Source organism: Kryptolebias marmoratus, linkage group LG4, assembly GCF_001649575.2.
Source record: "Kryptolebias marmoratus isolate JLee-2015 linkage group LG4, ASM164957v2, whole genome shotgun sequence".
Taxonomy (NCBI): domain Eukaryota; kingdom Metazoa; phylum Chordata; class Actinopteri; order Cyprinodontiformes; family Rivulidae; genus Kryptolebias; species Kryptolebias marmoratus.
This window is the reverse complement of record NC_051433.1, coordinates 180748-192802: the sequence shown is the minus strand read 5'-3', so window position 1 is coordinate 192802 and position 12055 is coordinate 180748. Positions and strand designations below refer to the sequence as shown.

The 12055-nt window shown below is 46.0% G+C and overlaps 2 protein-coding genes across 7 annotated transcripts in view; both read left to right on the top strand.

Moving 5' to 3' along the window:
- Window positions 1–254: 254 nt before the first annotated feature.
- tsen2 (TSEN2 tRNA splicing endonuclease subunit) lies at window positions 255–4779 on the top strand. 3 transcript variants are annotated; one of them, XM_025003419.2, is made up of 13 exons: window positions 255–563; window positions 823–889; window positions 1103–1142; window positions 1227–1436; window positions 1607–1754; window positions 1852–1926; window positions 3193–3243; window positions 3318–3462; window positions 3550–3586; window positions 3660–3771; window positions 3851–3940; window positions 4398–4493; window positions 4575–4779. In XM_025003419.2, exons 1-12 carry the CDS (start codon window positions 393–395, stop codon window positions 4455–4457), a joined length of 1206 nt encoding a protein of 401 aa, XP_024859187.2. In that variant the 5' UTR covers window positions 255–392; the 3' UTR covers window positions 4458–4493; window positions 4575–4779. The 3 variants fall into 3 exon arrangements, with proteins under 3 accessions (XP_024859187.2, XP_024859186.2, XP_017260317.3); XM_025003418.2 differs by having other exon boundaries at window positions 4571–4779; XM_017404828.3 differs by having other exon boundaries at window positions 4398–4779.
- Window positions 4780–5011: 232 nt separating this feature from the next.
- LOC108229166 (RNA-binding protein 39) overlaps window positions 5012–12055 on the top strand; it is an 8743-nt gene continuing 1699 nt past the window's right edge. The window contains exons 1-13 of one of the 4 annotated variants that reach the window (XR_005233052.1): window positions 5012–5166; window positions 5873–5932; window positions 6561–6607; window positions 6722–6934; window positions 7566–7683; window positions 8711–8863; window positions 9376–9540; window positions 9620–9685; window positions 9808–9997; window positions 10070–10156; window positions 10240–10351; window positions 10949–11759; window positions 11843–11948. Coding sequence is in view for 2 of the 4 variants with exons in the window: in XM_037975126.1 (XP_037831054.1) it covers window positions 5882–5932; window positions 6561–6607; window positions 6722–6934; window positions 7566–7683; window positions 8711–8863; window positions 9376–9540; window positions 9620–9685; window positions 9808–9997; window positions 10070–10156; window positions 10240–10351; window positions 11843–11948 (1308 nt within the window). In the remaining 2 variants the exon portion in view is untranslated. Of the gene's footprint in view, window positions 5167–5872; window positions 5933–6560; window positions 6608–6717; window positions 6935–7565; window positions 7684–8710; window positions 8864–9375; window positions 9541–9619; window positions 9686–9807; window positions 9998–10069; window positions 10157–10239; window positions 10352–10948; window positions 11760–11804; window positions 11949–12055 lie in introns of all 4 variants that reach the window. The other 3 variants (XR_005233053.1, XM_037975126.1, XM_037975128.1) reach the window with 3 other exon arrangements.

Here is a 12055-nt window from a genome sequence, read left to right as displayed (position 1 = left end):
GGCCTGCGATAGATGCCGAAAAACGTACGGAATAGTGAAAGAAGAATAATATATAATAATAAAGAGAAACAGGAAAACAATGGTGTGAATGCTTAAAAGCATTCACACAATAATAATAGATAATAAAGAGAAACAGGAAAACAATGGTGTGAATGCTTAAAAGCATTCACACAATTATTAGCATCAAATCTGTTTATGTGCTCTTCCATTTAGACTGTAAGAGGAACCAAAAGAATACACCGATGATTCCAAACGGACACACACTTGGTGACACCGCCTCTTCCGGTAGCAAAACTAATCCGCGGAGTGCTAACAGGCTAACAAAACTAACAGTTGCGATCATCAAACCAGATTCAGCAAAACCCTCCGGACCCAGAGCCAGTCCAGGCAGCATGCAGGCGGAGTTCCGGGCTCCTCGGAGGCGGACCCGGGTTTATGAGGACTACGAGGCTCCGCTGCCAGTGAGCCAAGACCCGCAGGAACGGAAGGTTTACCGGGCGGACCTCATCAACCAGCAGGTTGTTGTCTGTCATCCAGACCACATCCAGGAGATCCACAACAAGGTCCGAGTTAGTCCAGTTCCTATAAAACCAAGTCTGAGTTAGTCTAGTTCCTGTAAAACCAGGTCTGAGTTAGTCCAGTTCCTATAAAACCAGGTCTGAGTTAGTCCAGTTCCTGTGAAACCAGGTCTGAGTTAGTCCAGTTCCTGTAAAACCAGGTCTAAAGTAACCCACAGTGATTGTTGAGCAATAATTGTGGTTTGTTGTTGACTTTTTGCCCTGAGTTTCGTCTCACAGGCTGAGCAGAGTTTTTTTGTTTCAGGGTTTTTTTGGAAAAGGCGTTCTGTCCAGAGCCAGACCTGACCACGGCATCTCTGACAAATGGGAGCGTGAGTTTATACCTGCACACTGATGACATCATCATAATCCAATCAAATGGCTGGCTTGCACTTATATAGCGCTTTATCTAGTCCAAGGACCCCAAAGCGCTTTACACTACAATCATTCACCCATTCATCCACACATTCACACACTGATGAATGTGTGGATGACTACAATCAGTAGTTCTTAGTGTTGTCATGTGGTCTCTGTGTCTCCTACAGAACATGAAGGTTTGGTTCTACCTGTCTTCTCTCAGTCCAGGTCAGTGAGGTCGTTTTTTATTTGCTTACATGATGACATCACTTCCTGTCTACTGTGATGACATCACATGTTGACACTCCACAGGTATGAGGAGCTGCTCAGGTGGGCTACAGCAACTCTCTCTGCTCAGGGATTGGATGAAGAAGCTGTCAGTCAAACCCTTCTCTCCCTGACTCAGCCAGTGAAGATGGAGGATGTGAGGAGGGAGGCGGGACCAGTGGGAGGAGCCTCTGGCCACACAAAGAGGCTGAGGGCGGAGTCAGAAGTGAAGCCTGAGGCAAAGAGAAGTTGCAGGTAGGGTCACCTGACTGTTTATTTTTAACTCCGAACTATCAGACTGCAGTCTGCTGCAGGACTGCTGTGTGTCAGGAGCTTGTTGTGATGATGGGAAGTGGAAGATGTGTTGTTCTGATCAGTCAGTGTGCAGCGTTCACACAGTGAAACTGTTTTCTGTCAACATTAAGGCTGGACCAGAACGACCTTGATTCTGGCTCTGAACCGGACTCTGACTCAGGTCCAGACTCTTGTCCTGATCCAGGCTCTGACTCTGACCCTGATCCTGGTCTTCAGGTTCCAGGTCCTGGTTATGTCCTGGTGGTCTCGGATTGTCCGGTGAGTCTTCTTCTGGAGCTGCAGTAGATGTTTATCACATCTTCAGTTGTTGTTTATTAGTTGGTGTTGTTTATCACCTGTTGATGTATCTCTGCAGAAAGGGGGCGGAGTCAGACAGGTGAGGCGGAGTCCATTGTTACTGTCAGAGTACCTGCAGCTCAGTTTGGAGGAGGTAATTCACCTGAGTCCTGACATTTAATTGTGTTTGAAGTTTGTTTCATTAGTTACCTGTCTGTCTGCTCGCATGTCTGACTCACCTGTCTATGTGACTCACCTGTCTGTTAAAGCTGCAGTTAGCTGTGTATTTCCAAATGCCAGGGAAAACCAGACTGATCGGTGGCAGGATGTAAATGTAAAATGTTCTCTGTCTAAAAGAAATCACCTGGGTCACTTTTGGATCCAAGCCCGGATAAAGGATCAGGGTTGGAACTGTGACATAAAAAAACCAAGAATCAACAGCAGAAACTTTATCTGTAGTTCTAAACATATTTATGCTGTTTGGTTTTTATTTACTTTGTGTCTCTCCCATGAATTACTTGTTTCAGTAGGTGGTGTTGCTGTTTATATAATATAATTGGACTGTGATTCCTAATGAAACTGTAAAGCTGTTTTTACCACATGTTTTAATTTTCAGAAGCATTCAGTGGTTTCTGGGGGTTGGTTGATGTTTATAAGCGGTTCAGATCAGGCTGGTGGCTCATCCTGCTGTCCACTCCAGAGGAGGCGCTGTTTTCAACTGTTTTCTTAGATTATTTAAAGGTAAAGATGTGTTATATGCTAAAATATGCCCTGTCTATAATACTGTAGACACTAATAATATGTGGCACGGGGGCGTGCTCGGGTAATCTGATTAAATCCCTGTTATACAGCTATCATAGCTTTGCAATGAAACAACCAGATTACCTACAAAATAAAACAGACGTTTTTTTAGCCAACTGAAAAACAACAACCACAGCGTTGGTTTCCAGTCTCTGTGATTCTTAGAGTTGCCATCTTGGAAAAGTTTCTTTGTTTGGTTTCTTTCTCTGTTTTCAGCTAGTTTAAACGGCATCATTCTTCTTCTGCCTCTGGCATTTGAAGGAGCAGAAACAGGTTGCTGCTTTTTGTCAGCCATCTTTGCATTTTCCGCCGTCTCCTCTCAGTACAGCAGAGCGCTGTCGTGGAATCTTGTGTCCCAGCAAGGAGAGCGGAGGGAGGTGGAGCAGGAAGACAGACAGGTTGACTCTTCAGTCAGTAAATTTGGCACAGGACACGGGATTGGCTGAGGCTTTTAGCCATCTGTGACTAAAGAACAAGTTAATTAATTTTTTCCTTCTTTTTGGTCACTCCATTGTATGAATACCTTTCAGGATATGTAGCTGTAGTTAACATATATGATAAAAATATATTTAAAACAAGTCGCTTACTGCAGCTTTAACTCACCTGTCTGCTCCTTCAGGCCTTCTTCCTGGTCTACAGCCTGGGGGTCCTGTCTGTCTACCTGCAGCAGGTAAGAGTCTGTCATTTGGTGCTTCTTCCTGTTTTCTGTCAGGATGTGACCTGTTCCTTGTTGTGATTGGTCAGGAGCCCCTGTCAATCATCCAGCTGTGGAGGAAGTTACAGTCACTTCGTCCGGACTTTGTCTGCACGTATGCCGCCTACCATCACTTTCGCAGCATGGGGTGGGTCCCTAAAGGAGGGGGCGGGGCCAAGTATGGCGTTGATTTCAGTAAGACGCAAAGCTTTATTCTTCGGTCTCAGATTAAAAACATTCAGTTTGTGTTCACTGTGTGCGTTCCTCTGTGTGTGTTTTCAGTGCTGTACAGGAGGGGACCACCTTTCTACCACGCCAGGTAACTCAGACTCCTCACACTGAGGTCATGTTTGAACTGTGTCCCTCAGTTTGTCCCTGTCCTCTTCCCGTAGTTATTCAGTGGTAGTTGAAAGGACTGATGAGACATTCAGGGGCGCGGCGATGCGTCCGTTTTCTTGGCGTTCTCTGGCGGCTCTGAGTAGGATCACAGCGAATGTTTCCAAGGTAACAGCTCGTTAGGTTCCTGCAGTCAGATGATGACGAGGATGTTTGTCTTTGTGACGAAGAACTGCTTGATTCCTAGGAGCTGATGATGTGTTACATCATCTGCCCAGCTGACCTATCGGGGGCAGAGCTGGACTCACCTGTGTGCCTGAGCAGGCTAAAGGTCCAGGTAACAGCTTCTGTGTCACGTCAGAACATGTCTCTATTCACCTGTTCACCTGTTCACCCTCTCACCTGTTTACCTTTGGGCCTCAGTTTTTAATCATATTAACTTTTTTCACTTCAATCTATTAATCCGGTTTAAACACTCAGATCAAGGTCATTATTGATTGGTTGGTTAATTGGTTGGATGGTTGGTTGGTTGGATGGGTGGTTGGTTGGATGGGTGGTTGGTTGGTTAGTTGGATGGTTGGGTGGTTGGATGGTTGGTTGGTTGGTTAGTTGGATGGTTGGGTGGTTGGTTGGTTGGATGGATGGTTGGTTAGTTAGTTGGATGGTTGGTTAGTTAGTTGGATGGATGGTTGGTTGGATGGTTGGTTGGTTGGTTTATCGATTGATCGGCCAGTCGGTCGGATCAGTGATTGGTCGGCCGGACGATTGGTTCCTAATATTTTGTGTCTCTTCAGGAAGTGATCATCAGCCGGTGGGTTTCCTCCAGAGAGCGAGCTGAGCAGGACGACAGCTGATTGGCTGACAGGAGGAGTGATGTCACAGCAAGGATGGTGGGAGCCAATCAGAAAGAAGACAAATGTGGAAAATGGTTGTTGTTGTTTTGTTGAAGAAGTCTGTTTTTCTTAAGGAAGCCAGCAGAACCAGAACCAGAACCAGAACTAGAACCGGGCCCTTATACGGTCTGTTCATTTGGACTGCTCTGATAGAAACGTTCAGATGTTTGGACCTTTTGATGCTGTGGATGTCTTTATCAGTGTGGCAACTGGTCACCGTGGTTACAGGTGGTCGCCGTGGTTACAGGTGAAATATAAACTGAATAAAATTGATATTCTCTAACATTTTCTGAGAACTTCTTTGGAATTTGTAGTTTAAAAATATAATTAGTCTAACATTTGTAAATAAAGAAATTTGATAACTGAACTAATATTCTACTTCCAGAACCCGCTGGTACCAGTGATACCATCAGAACAAAACCTAGGTTTCCAAAACAAAATTCTGACAGCTATTTTTAAAATTTATTATTTTATGTAGTTTTTCATAGTAATAAATAAACAAAAACTTGTAGGGTTGGATTTAACTGTCCTCAGCAAAATCTCGCGATAATTCTCCGCCTCTGGGTTCCGTTCACCTGCTTCAGCATCGGCCGAACCCAGAGAGGTTCCGTTAGGTGAACACAGAGAAACCTTCTGCAGGTTTCAGCCCATCGAGACGCTGTGGATCCAGGTGAGACCGGGCTTTGCATCCGAACCGGCCTCCGTTTAACCGCGCAGCGTTCCGTTAGAGCCGAGAGGCCTTCTAGCTGCTAGCCGCTAGCCGCTAGCTGTTAGCAGCCTCTGCGGAGCACCGGATGTTGTGATCCGCCTGAGGAGGCACACAGCCCGGACACACCGTCACCGAACACGGTGGCCTGTTCTTAGCTAACTGGGCTGGATCTCCGAGTTAAGACGTTGTTTTGGAAATCAGAGTTCCGCTCCGGGTCCAGCATCAGACCCGGATCTCGGACCCGAACCCGGAACACACGAAACCCCCAAACAACCAGCAGAACCAGTGCACTTAATTAATGATCGGGTACTGACCCGGTTGATTCTGGACCACCGTTAGTCTGTAGAAATGTCGGTTTTACAGTTTTTTTTTTTATTAGACTGGACCACTCCAGACCGAGTCCAGGTTCTGGTTTATTTCCAGTTATAAAGTGGACAGTGTGAGAACGGTTCCTGTCATTCATTTAGTAAACAATGGCCTGGTTCTGGTGGAACCTGTGTCGGACCGGATCAGGAGCCGGGTCAGATCTGGGTCAGATCTGGAACAGTGTTTTAAAGAGTCAGAAACAGAAAAATAACTGTTTTTTTTCTGATTGTTGAATAAGAAGGTAATCTCACCTGTTGATGTGTGTGTGTGTGTGTGTGCGTGTGTGTGCGTGCGCGCGCAGGGCAGCACGATGGCGGACGACCTGGACATAGAGGCGATGCTGGAGGCTCCGTACAGGAAGGTGAGAGTTCCTCTTGTGGCCTGACTGCACCAGAACCAGAACTCTTCAAAAGGTTTCCTAATGTGTAACCCTTAGGTTCTGGTTCTGATCTGTGTGGCTAACACCACTGTTTCCTTCAGAGGGTCTGACCTTTGACCCCCACCCTCAGAACAACCCGTCAGTGAGATTTATTTAAGCGTTGACGGGCCGTCTGCGGTCAGAACCCGGCTGATGGGCCGTCAGGCTGACGGTTAGCAACAGGAGCTGAAGAGCATCTGTTTCTGTGGGTTTTATGGAGCATGATCCTATCAGAGACGCTGCAGCACCGTGTGGCTCATTTAAGGAGATTATAAAGTCCAGAATGATTATTTCTGCAGCTATCAACACTTTCCCTGCCCACAGCGGCCATATTGTATTTTATGATTATGGTTGGTCTGGAATCTCCAATTTAAAGGGGAGTTCCAGTTGATTTTTATGACATGGAACTGTCCACCAATATCCACCCCAGTCCACCCCGTCCAACCCCGTCTACCCCTGTCTACCCCATCTACCCCTGTCCACCCTGTCCACCCCGTCCACCCCTGTCCACCCCACCTCACTCCTGAAAGCTCTGTTTTCCTCCTCATGTTGTTCTTTGTTGACCCAACAGGAGGTTACCAAGAACCGGAGCCCTGACAGCCAGGATGACAGCAAGAGGTAACCTTTGTCCACCTTTCAGTCCAGTTCTCTGTCATCGTAGACCATTGTGTGTTTGTCGTCAGCTGTGGGAAGAGTATGCTTTCTCCTGATTGGCTGATTTCTGTCAGACAGGAAGAAGAGCAGCTGCAGCCAAGAAAGGAAGCACAGCCGCAGTCGGGACAGAAAGCACAGTCGCAGCCGCAGTCGGGACAGGAAGTACAGTTGCAGCCCAGACAGGAAACACAGTTGCAGCCGCAGTCGCAGTCGAGATAGACGCATAAGTAGCAGCCGGGAACACTGGCGCAGCTGGGAGCGGGGAGGCCGCTACAGAGACCACCAGACTGAGTGAGTTCACTTCCTGTCAGTTCTATGCCATGAAACAGGAGTTAGTTTACCTCTCAGGTAGCCCAGGGCTGGAGCCGGGTCTCAACTGTCTGTTCAGTAAATGATTGCTCCTCTCTCTGTTGGCTCTGAGTTTCAGTGGAGGGGCAAAGTTGGACACTTGAGCTCATAGGGCTTGTGTCATTTTTCCTGCATATCATCCGTTTCTTCTATAAACATTGTTTTAAACAGCCCGTAGTGTTTTTGAACACTCATTTCTGATCTCTGATCATATTTAAACACTGCTGTGAACCAGAGTTACACAGAGTTTTAACAGGATCCGTAAACACCAGCTGGTGAGATTAAAAGAACCAAAAAAGTTTATAAATTGAGTTTCCAACCATGTTTATGAATTCAGCTGAAAACAGTGATTGTGAAAGCAGCTTTGTGGTTCGCTGACTGCTGATTTAAATTACCCTACAAATAAACCCAAACTGCAGGAAGATGAGTGATAAAATGTTTTTCCACAGGTTTCTCTGTCTGAGTGTTTTCTTGTTGTAAACGCCGCTCACTAACAGCGCCACCTGCTGGTTATAGGCAGGTTGACCGTGACGGAGCGTCATTGATGCTGGCAGCTTTAATTGTTGTTGTTCAGTATGCTCTTAGACAGCCTGACTCCAGAGGAGCGAGACGCTCGGACCGTGTTCTGCATGCAGCTGGCGGCTCGGATCCGACCGCGGGACCTGGAGGAGTTCTTCTCCGCTGTGGGGAAGGTATGTCTGAATGGACTTGACAGTTTGACATTCCTACGTTAGAGCACGGGGTCACCTGTGACCGTGACCTTTGACCAGCTCACCCCCAAAGTTAAATCACCTGTTTGTTGTGACAACCCCAATATTTCCTGAAAATTTTGTCAAAATCTGTGCAATAGTTTTTAAGTGATCTTGATAACAAATGGACAGACGGACAAACAAACCAACCAACCAACAAACACTACCAAACCATAATCTCCTTGGCGGAGGTGATAACAGAGACACTAATCATGGAGGCCGGGGTCCATCATACCAGACAGGACCCAAGATGGAGGCTGGGTCAAGATGCCCCTGAGACAGTCCAGCACATCACAGCAGGATGGAAGATGCAGGCAGGCAAAACAAACATGGAACACCATAACCAAACAGCTGGAACAGAGAACAGGAACATCTGTACGAGTCTGGACTGGAAGTCCCACAGTCACAGTGGGAGACGGTGGTGGAGAACAGCAGGGCTGAGATCCTGTGAAGCTTCCAGATCCAGACTGACAAACAGCTGATGGCTGACCAACCGGGCATTGTGGTGATAGATGTAGCAGTCCCAAGAGACTGTAACATCAGGAGAAGCTGGAGAAACGCCAAGAGCTGAAAGAGAAAACAGAGTCAAGGCCTCAGTGGTACCAGAGGTCATCAGACCCCCAAACTGGAAGAGTGACTCCAACAGATCCCAGGAACCACCTCAGACATCTCTGTGCAGAAGAGCTCAGTCCAAGGAACAGCTGAGATCCTGAAGAGAACCCTGAAGATCCCAGGGTTCTGGTACAGGACCATGGATGGGAGTATTTGTGTTTTTGTAAGACAGATGCAAAAAAAACCTGTTGCCTTGTTTGTTTGTTTCAGTCTGCAGTGTAGACTCTACATGGATGTTTTTTAAAATCTCCACTTTGAGAAATTGGTTTTATCGCCCGCCAATTGAAAAGTTGTGTGAAAACCTCTGTGGGTTCAGGTGTTTGGTTATCATGGTAACACCTGCTCTCCTCTCCTGCAGGTTCGACTTGTGAGAATGATCTCTGACAGGAACTCGCGCAGGTCAAAGGGCATTGCCTACATTGAGTTTGTGGAGGCCAGTTCGGTTCCACTCGCCATCGGATTGACGGGTCAGAGACTGCTGGGAGTTCCCATCATTGTGCAGGCGTCCCAGGTACACACATACAACAACATACAACAAATAAACAAAGGAAGCATAAACACAAACAATAACCCTTAGCTTGGTTTATGCTTGTCACTCTTAGGGTTCTCAAGCTAGTTGACGGCCCTGAAATCACATAAAAGGAACTGAAAGACAATCCTAATTTAAATATAAAAGATCAGATCAGTAGATAAGTTGGGAATGACTGACTCCAGTAACTTTCTGGAACCTTGACGATGTTGATCAGACGGGAATCCCACCTGAGAGATCAGGTTAGCCTCCAGTCCCATGTTCTCAGTAGTTAGATCCTGTGTCCTATTGAACAAACAGCCAGATAAGAAACCAAGGTTCCAGCGTGGATTCCAACAACACGCTCAGTGTCCGTTAACGATGACACAAATGTTTGTCTGATTATTAGATATTCATTCAGACATGATTGTTTCATTGCACATCACTACAGAACACAGACAGAACCTCAAAACCCTTGCAGAGTGTTGTGATTGAATCTCTGTGTGTGTGTGCAGGCAGAGAAGAACCGTGCTGCAGCTGCAGCCGCCGCCGCCGCTGCCGTCGCTGCAGCCAACACTATGCAGAAGGTAACGAGTGGGCCGAGGAGGCTGTATGTGGGCTCACTGCACTTTAACATCACCAAGGAGATGCTGCGAGGGATCTTTGAGCCGTTTGGACGGGTAACACATGCATACCTGCACAGCCACTCAGGTGTGTCCAGGTGTGAGCGATGTCCGACAGCTGATTTCTGTTGCTCAGGTCGAGAACATCCAGCTGATGATGGACAGTGAAAACGGCTGTTCTAAAGGCTATGGCTTCATCACTGTGAGTTCCTCCTCCTCATGATTCTGATCAGTAGAACATCAAAACCATCAGTCCGGTTCACATCATGTGACATGCCAGACCCTGTTGACGCCCAGTGAAGGTCACACGTGTTGTGATGTCAGTTCGCAGATGCTGAGTCGGCTAAGAAAGCTCTGGAGCAGCTGAACGGCTTTGAGCTGGCGGGTCGACCCATGAAGGTGGGTCATGTGACCGAGCGCAATGAAGCTTCCACTGCTTCCTGCTTCCTGAGCGACGAGCTGGAACTGACAGGCGTGGACCAAGGAACCACCAGCAGCCTGCAGCTGGCTGAAGGTGAGGCCACGCCTCCACTCACACCTGATGACATCACAGTCACCTGTTACATGTACCTGTGTACTTCTGCAGGTACTGGTAAGCAGATACCTCCTGCTGCTCAGCAGGCTCTACAGATGAGCGGCGCAATCGCCATCGGAGCCCTGGCTGCTGTTTCAGGTAACACATCATCATCATCGTCATATATCAAGTAATCTTCAGGTGTTATTACCCCTCTGACAGGTGACTCTGTGTGTTTTTAGCTGCCATGAATCCAGCTCTTAGCTTGAACGTGAACCCTCCAGTTCTGAATCTTCCATCTCAGCCTCTCGCCACTCACTGCTTCCAGCTGTCCAACATGTTCCACCCCAGCAGGTGAGCACACACCTGAGTCTCTGTCACCTGTCAGCTGTGTGTGGAGTCGAGCCTGAAGAGTGGATCGATGAGAGCGTTTTGTATGATCACCTGATGATCTGGTGTTAATCATCGTCAGACAATCATCTTCACTGATTTAAAATCATTTTCATTTAATTTAAAATCATTTTCATTTGATTTAAAATCATTTTCACTGATTTAAAATCATTTTCATTTAATTTAAAATCATTTTCACTGATTTAGAATCATCTTCATTTGATTTAAAATCATCTTCACTGATTTAAAATCATTTTCATTTCATTTAAAATCATTTTCACTGGTTTAGAATCATCTTCACTGATTTAAAATCATTTTTCACTGATTTAAAATCAACATACAATGAGAGTTTTTGGATTTGCATAAAAATTTAGGAACTTTGTCTTGAAAATGGGTAAATAGAACAAATATTCAGTATTTTAATTCTACGTTCTGTTCAACTGTAGAGAAATATATTTTTTCTTTAGTTTTTTAAACAGTAATTTCCAATAATCAACATGAGCACATGAGGTATGTGTGATTTAACAGAACGGCCTAATTTCCTTTTGTGCTTTCTGACAGGTTAATGGCACCAAGTTAAAAACAGGTGAACAAAGTTTACAGACGATTCATGAGGTTTTAAGGTCCCCTTCAGGAAGGATTCAGACCGTCTTCATTTAGATTTAGTTGCAGCCTGATGGTTCAATCACCTAAATCAGTTTTTAAATCTACACACAGTATAACTTTAAACAAAATTCTATATATTTATCAAAAGTAAGAATCCCTCTCTATAGAACGCTTTCCAGCTGACAATCAGAGCAGCTGGAAGGAACCAGGAACTGCCCACAGTGAAGCATGGTGGTGTCAGAATCATGGTGTGGGCATGTTTTTCAGCACACAGACCACTACAGGAGGTCCTTCCTGCCCACAACCATCAGAATCTACAACAACTCCTCGAAGAACATTGAATAATAGGAGTTACAACAACATTTAATTTCCCTCTTGGATCAATAAAGTATTTTTGAATTTGAATAAACTAACTTTTTAAAATTCTGTTTGTCATAATGGGCTTCTGATGGATGGGTTAGAGTTCACCTGAAACCAAAGGAGGAGAAAGAATTTAAAATGTTATAGCATCAGACTGCTACATAAGCTGGAACAAAGGGCCCTGAATACTTCCTGAAGCTTCTGCATACTGGGTTAGGGATGGGGATAGAAACCTGTTAATGTTTGTGTTGTGAGCCTCGCTCTTAAACTGAACAACAGAAAGTAACGAAATTAACCCTTGACTCTGAGATCTCTTGACCCTGGCTCAGTCCTGTGTGGTCCAGGAGGAGTCGTTGGTTCTGAGGTGTGTCAGAGCAGCATATGTGATGAGTTCAGGTGAAACCAGGTGCGTGTGTGTTTGTGTGTGTGTGTGTGTGTGTGTGTGATTCAGCTGAGTGTGTGTGTGACAGTGTGTGTGTCATGTTTCAGTGAGAACACTCCGGGTTGGGAGCTCAACATCCAGCATGACGTCATCGAGGAATGCACCAAACATGGAGGAGTCGTTCACATATACGTGGACAAAAACTCACCTGAGGTATGCCTCACCTCTGACCTCAGACCTCTGACCTTTGGGACCAAATCATGTCCTGTGCCACATGGTTTGTTGCCCTGACTCCACCCCTTTCAGCAGAAGGTCTGCAG

Excerpts from the sequence above, each read along its gene's own strand:
- tsen2 (XM_025003419.2), top strand. The coding sequence starts at position 393 with ATGCAGGCGGAGTTCCGGGCTCCTCGGAGGCGGACCCGGGTTTATGAG. Across the intron at positions 1,143-1,226 it reads CCTGTCTTCTCTCAGTCCAG|GTATGAGGAGCTGCTCAGGT; the intron begins GTCAGTGAGGTC and ends GACACTCCACAG. Across the intron at positions 1,437-1,606 it reads GAGGCAAAGAGAAGTTGCAG|GCTGGACCAGAACGACCTTG; the intron begins GTAGGGTCACCT and ends GTCAACATTAAG.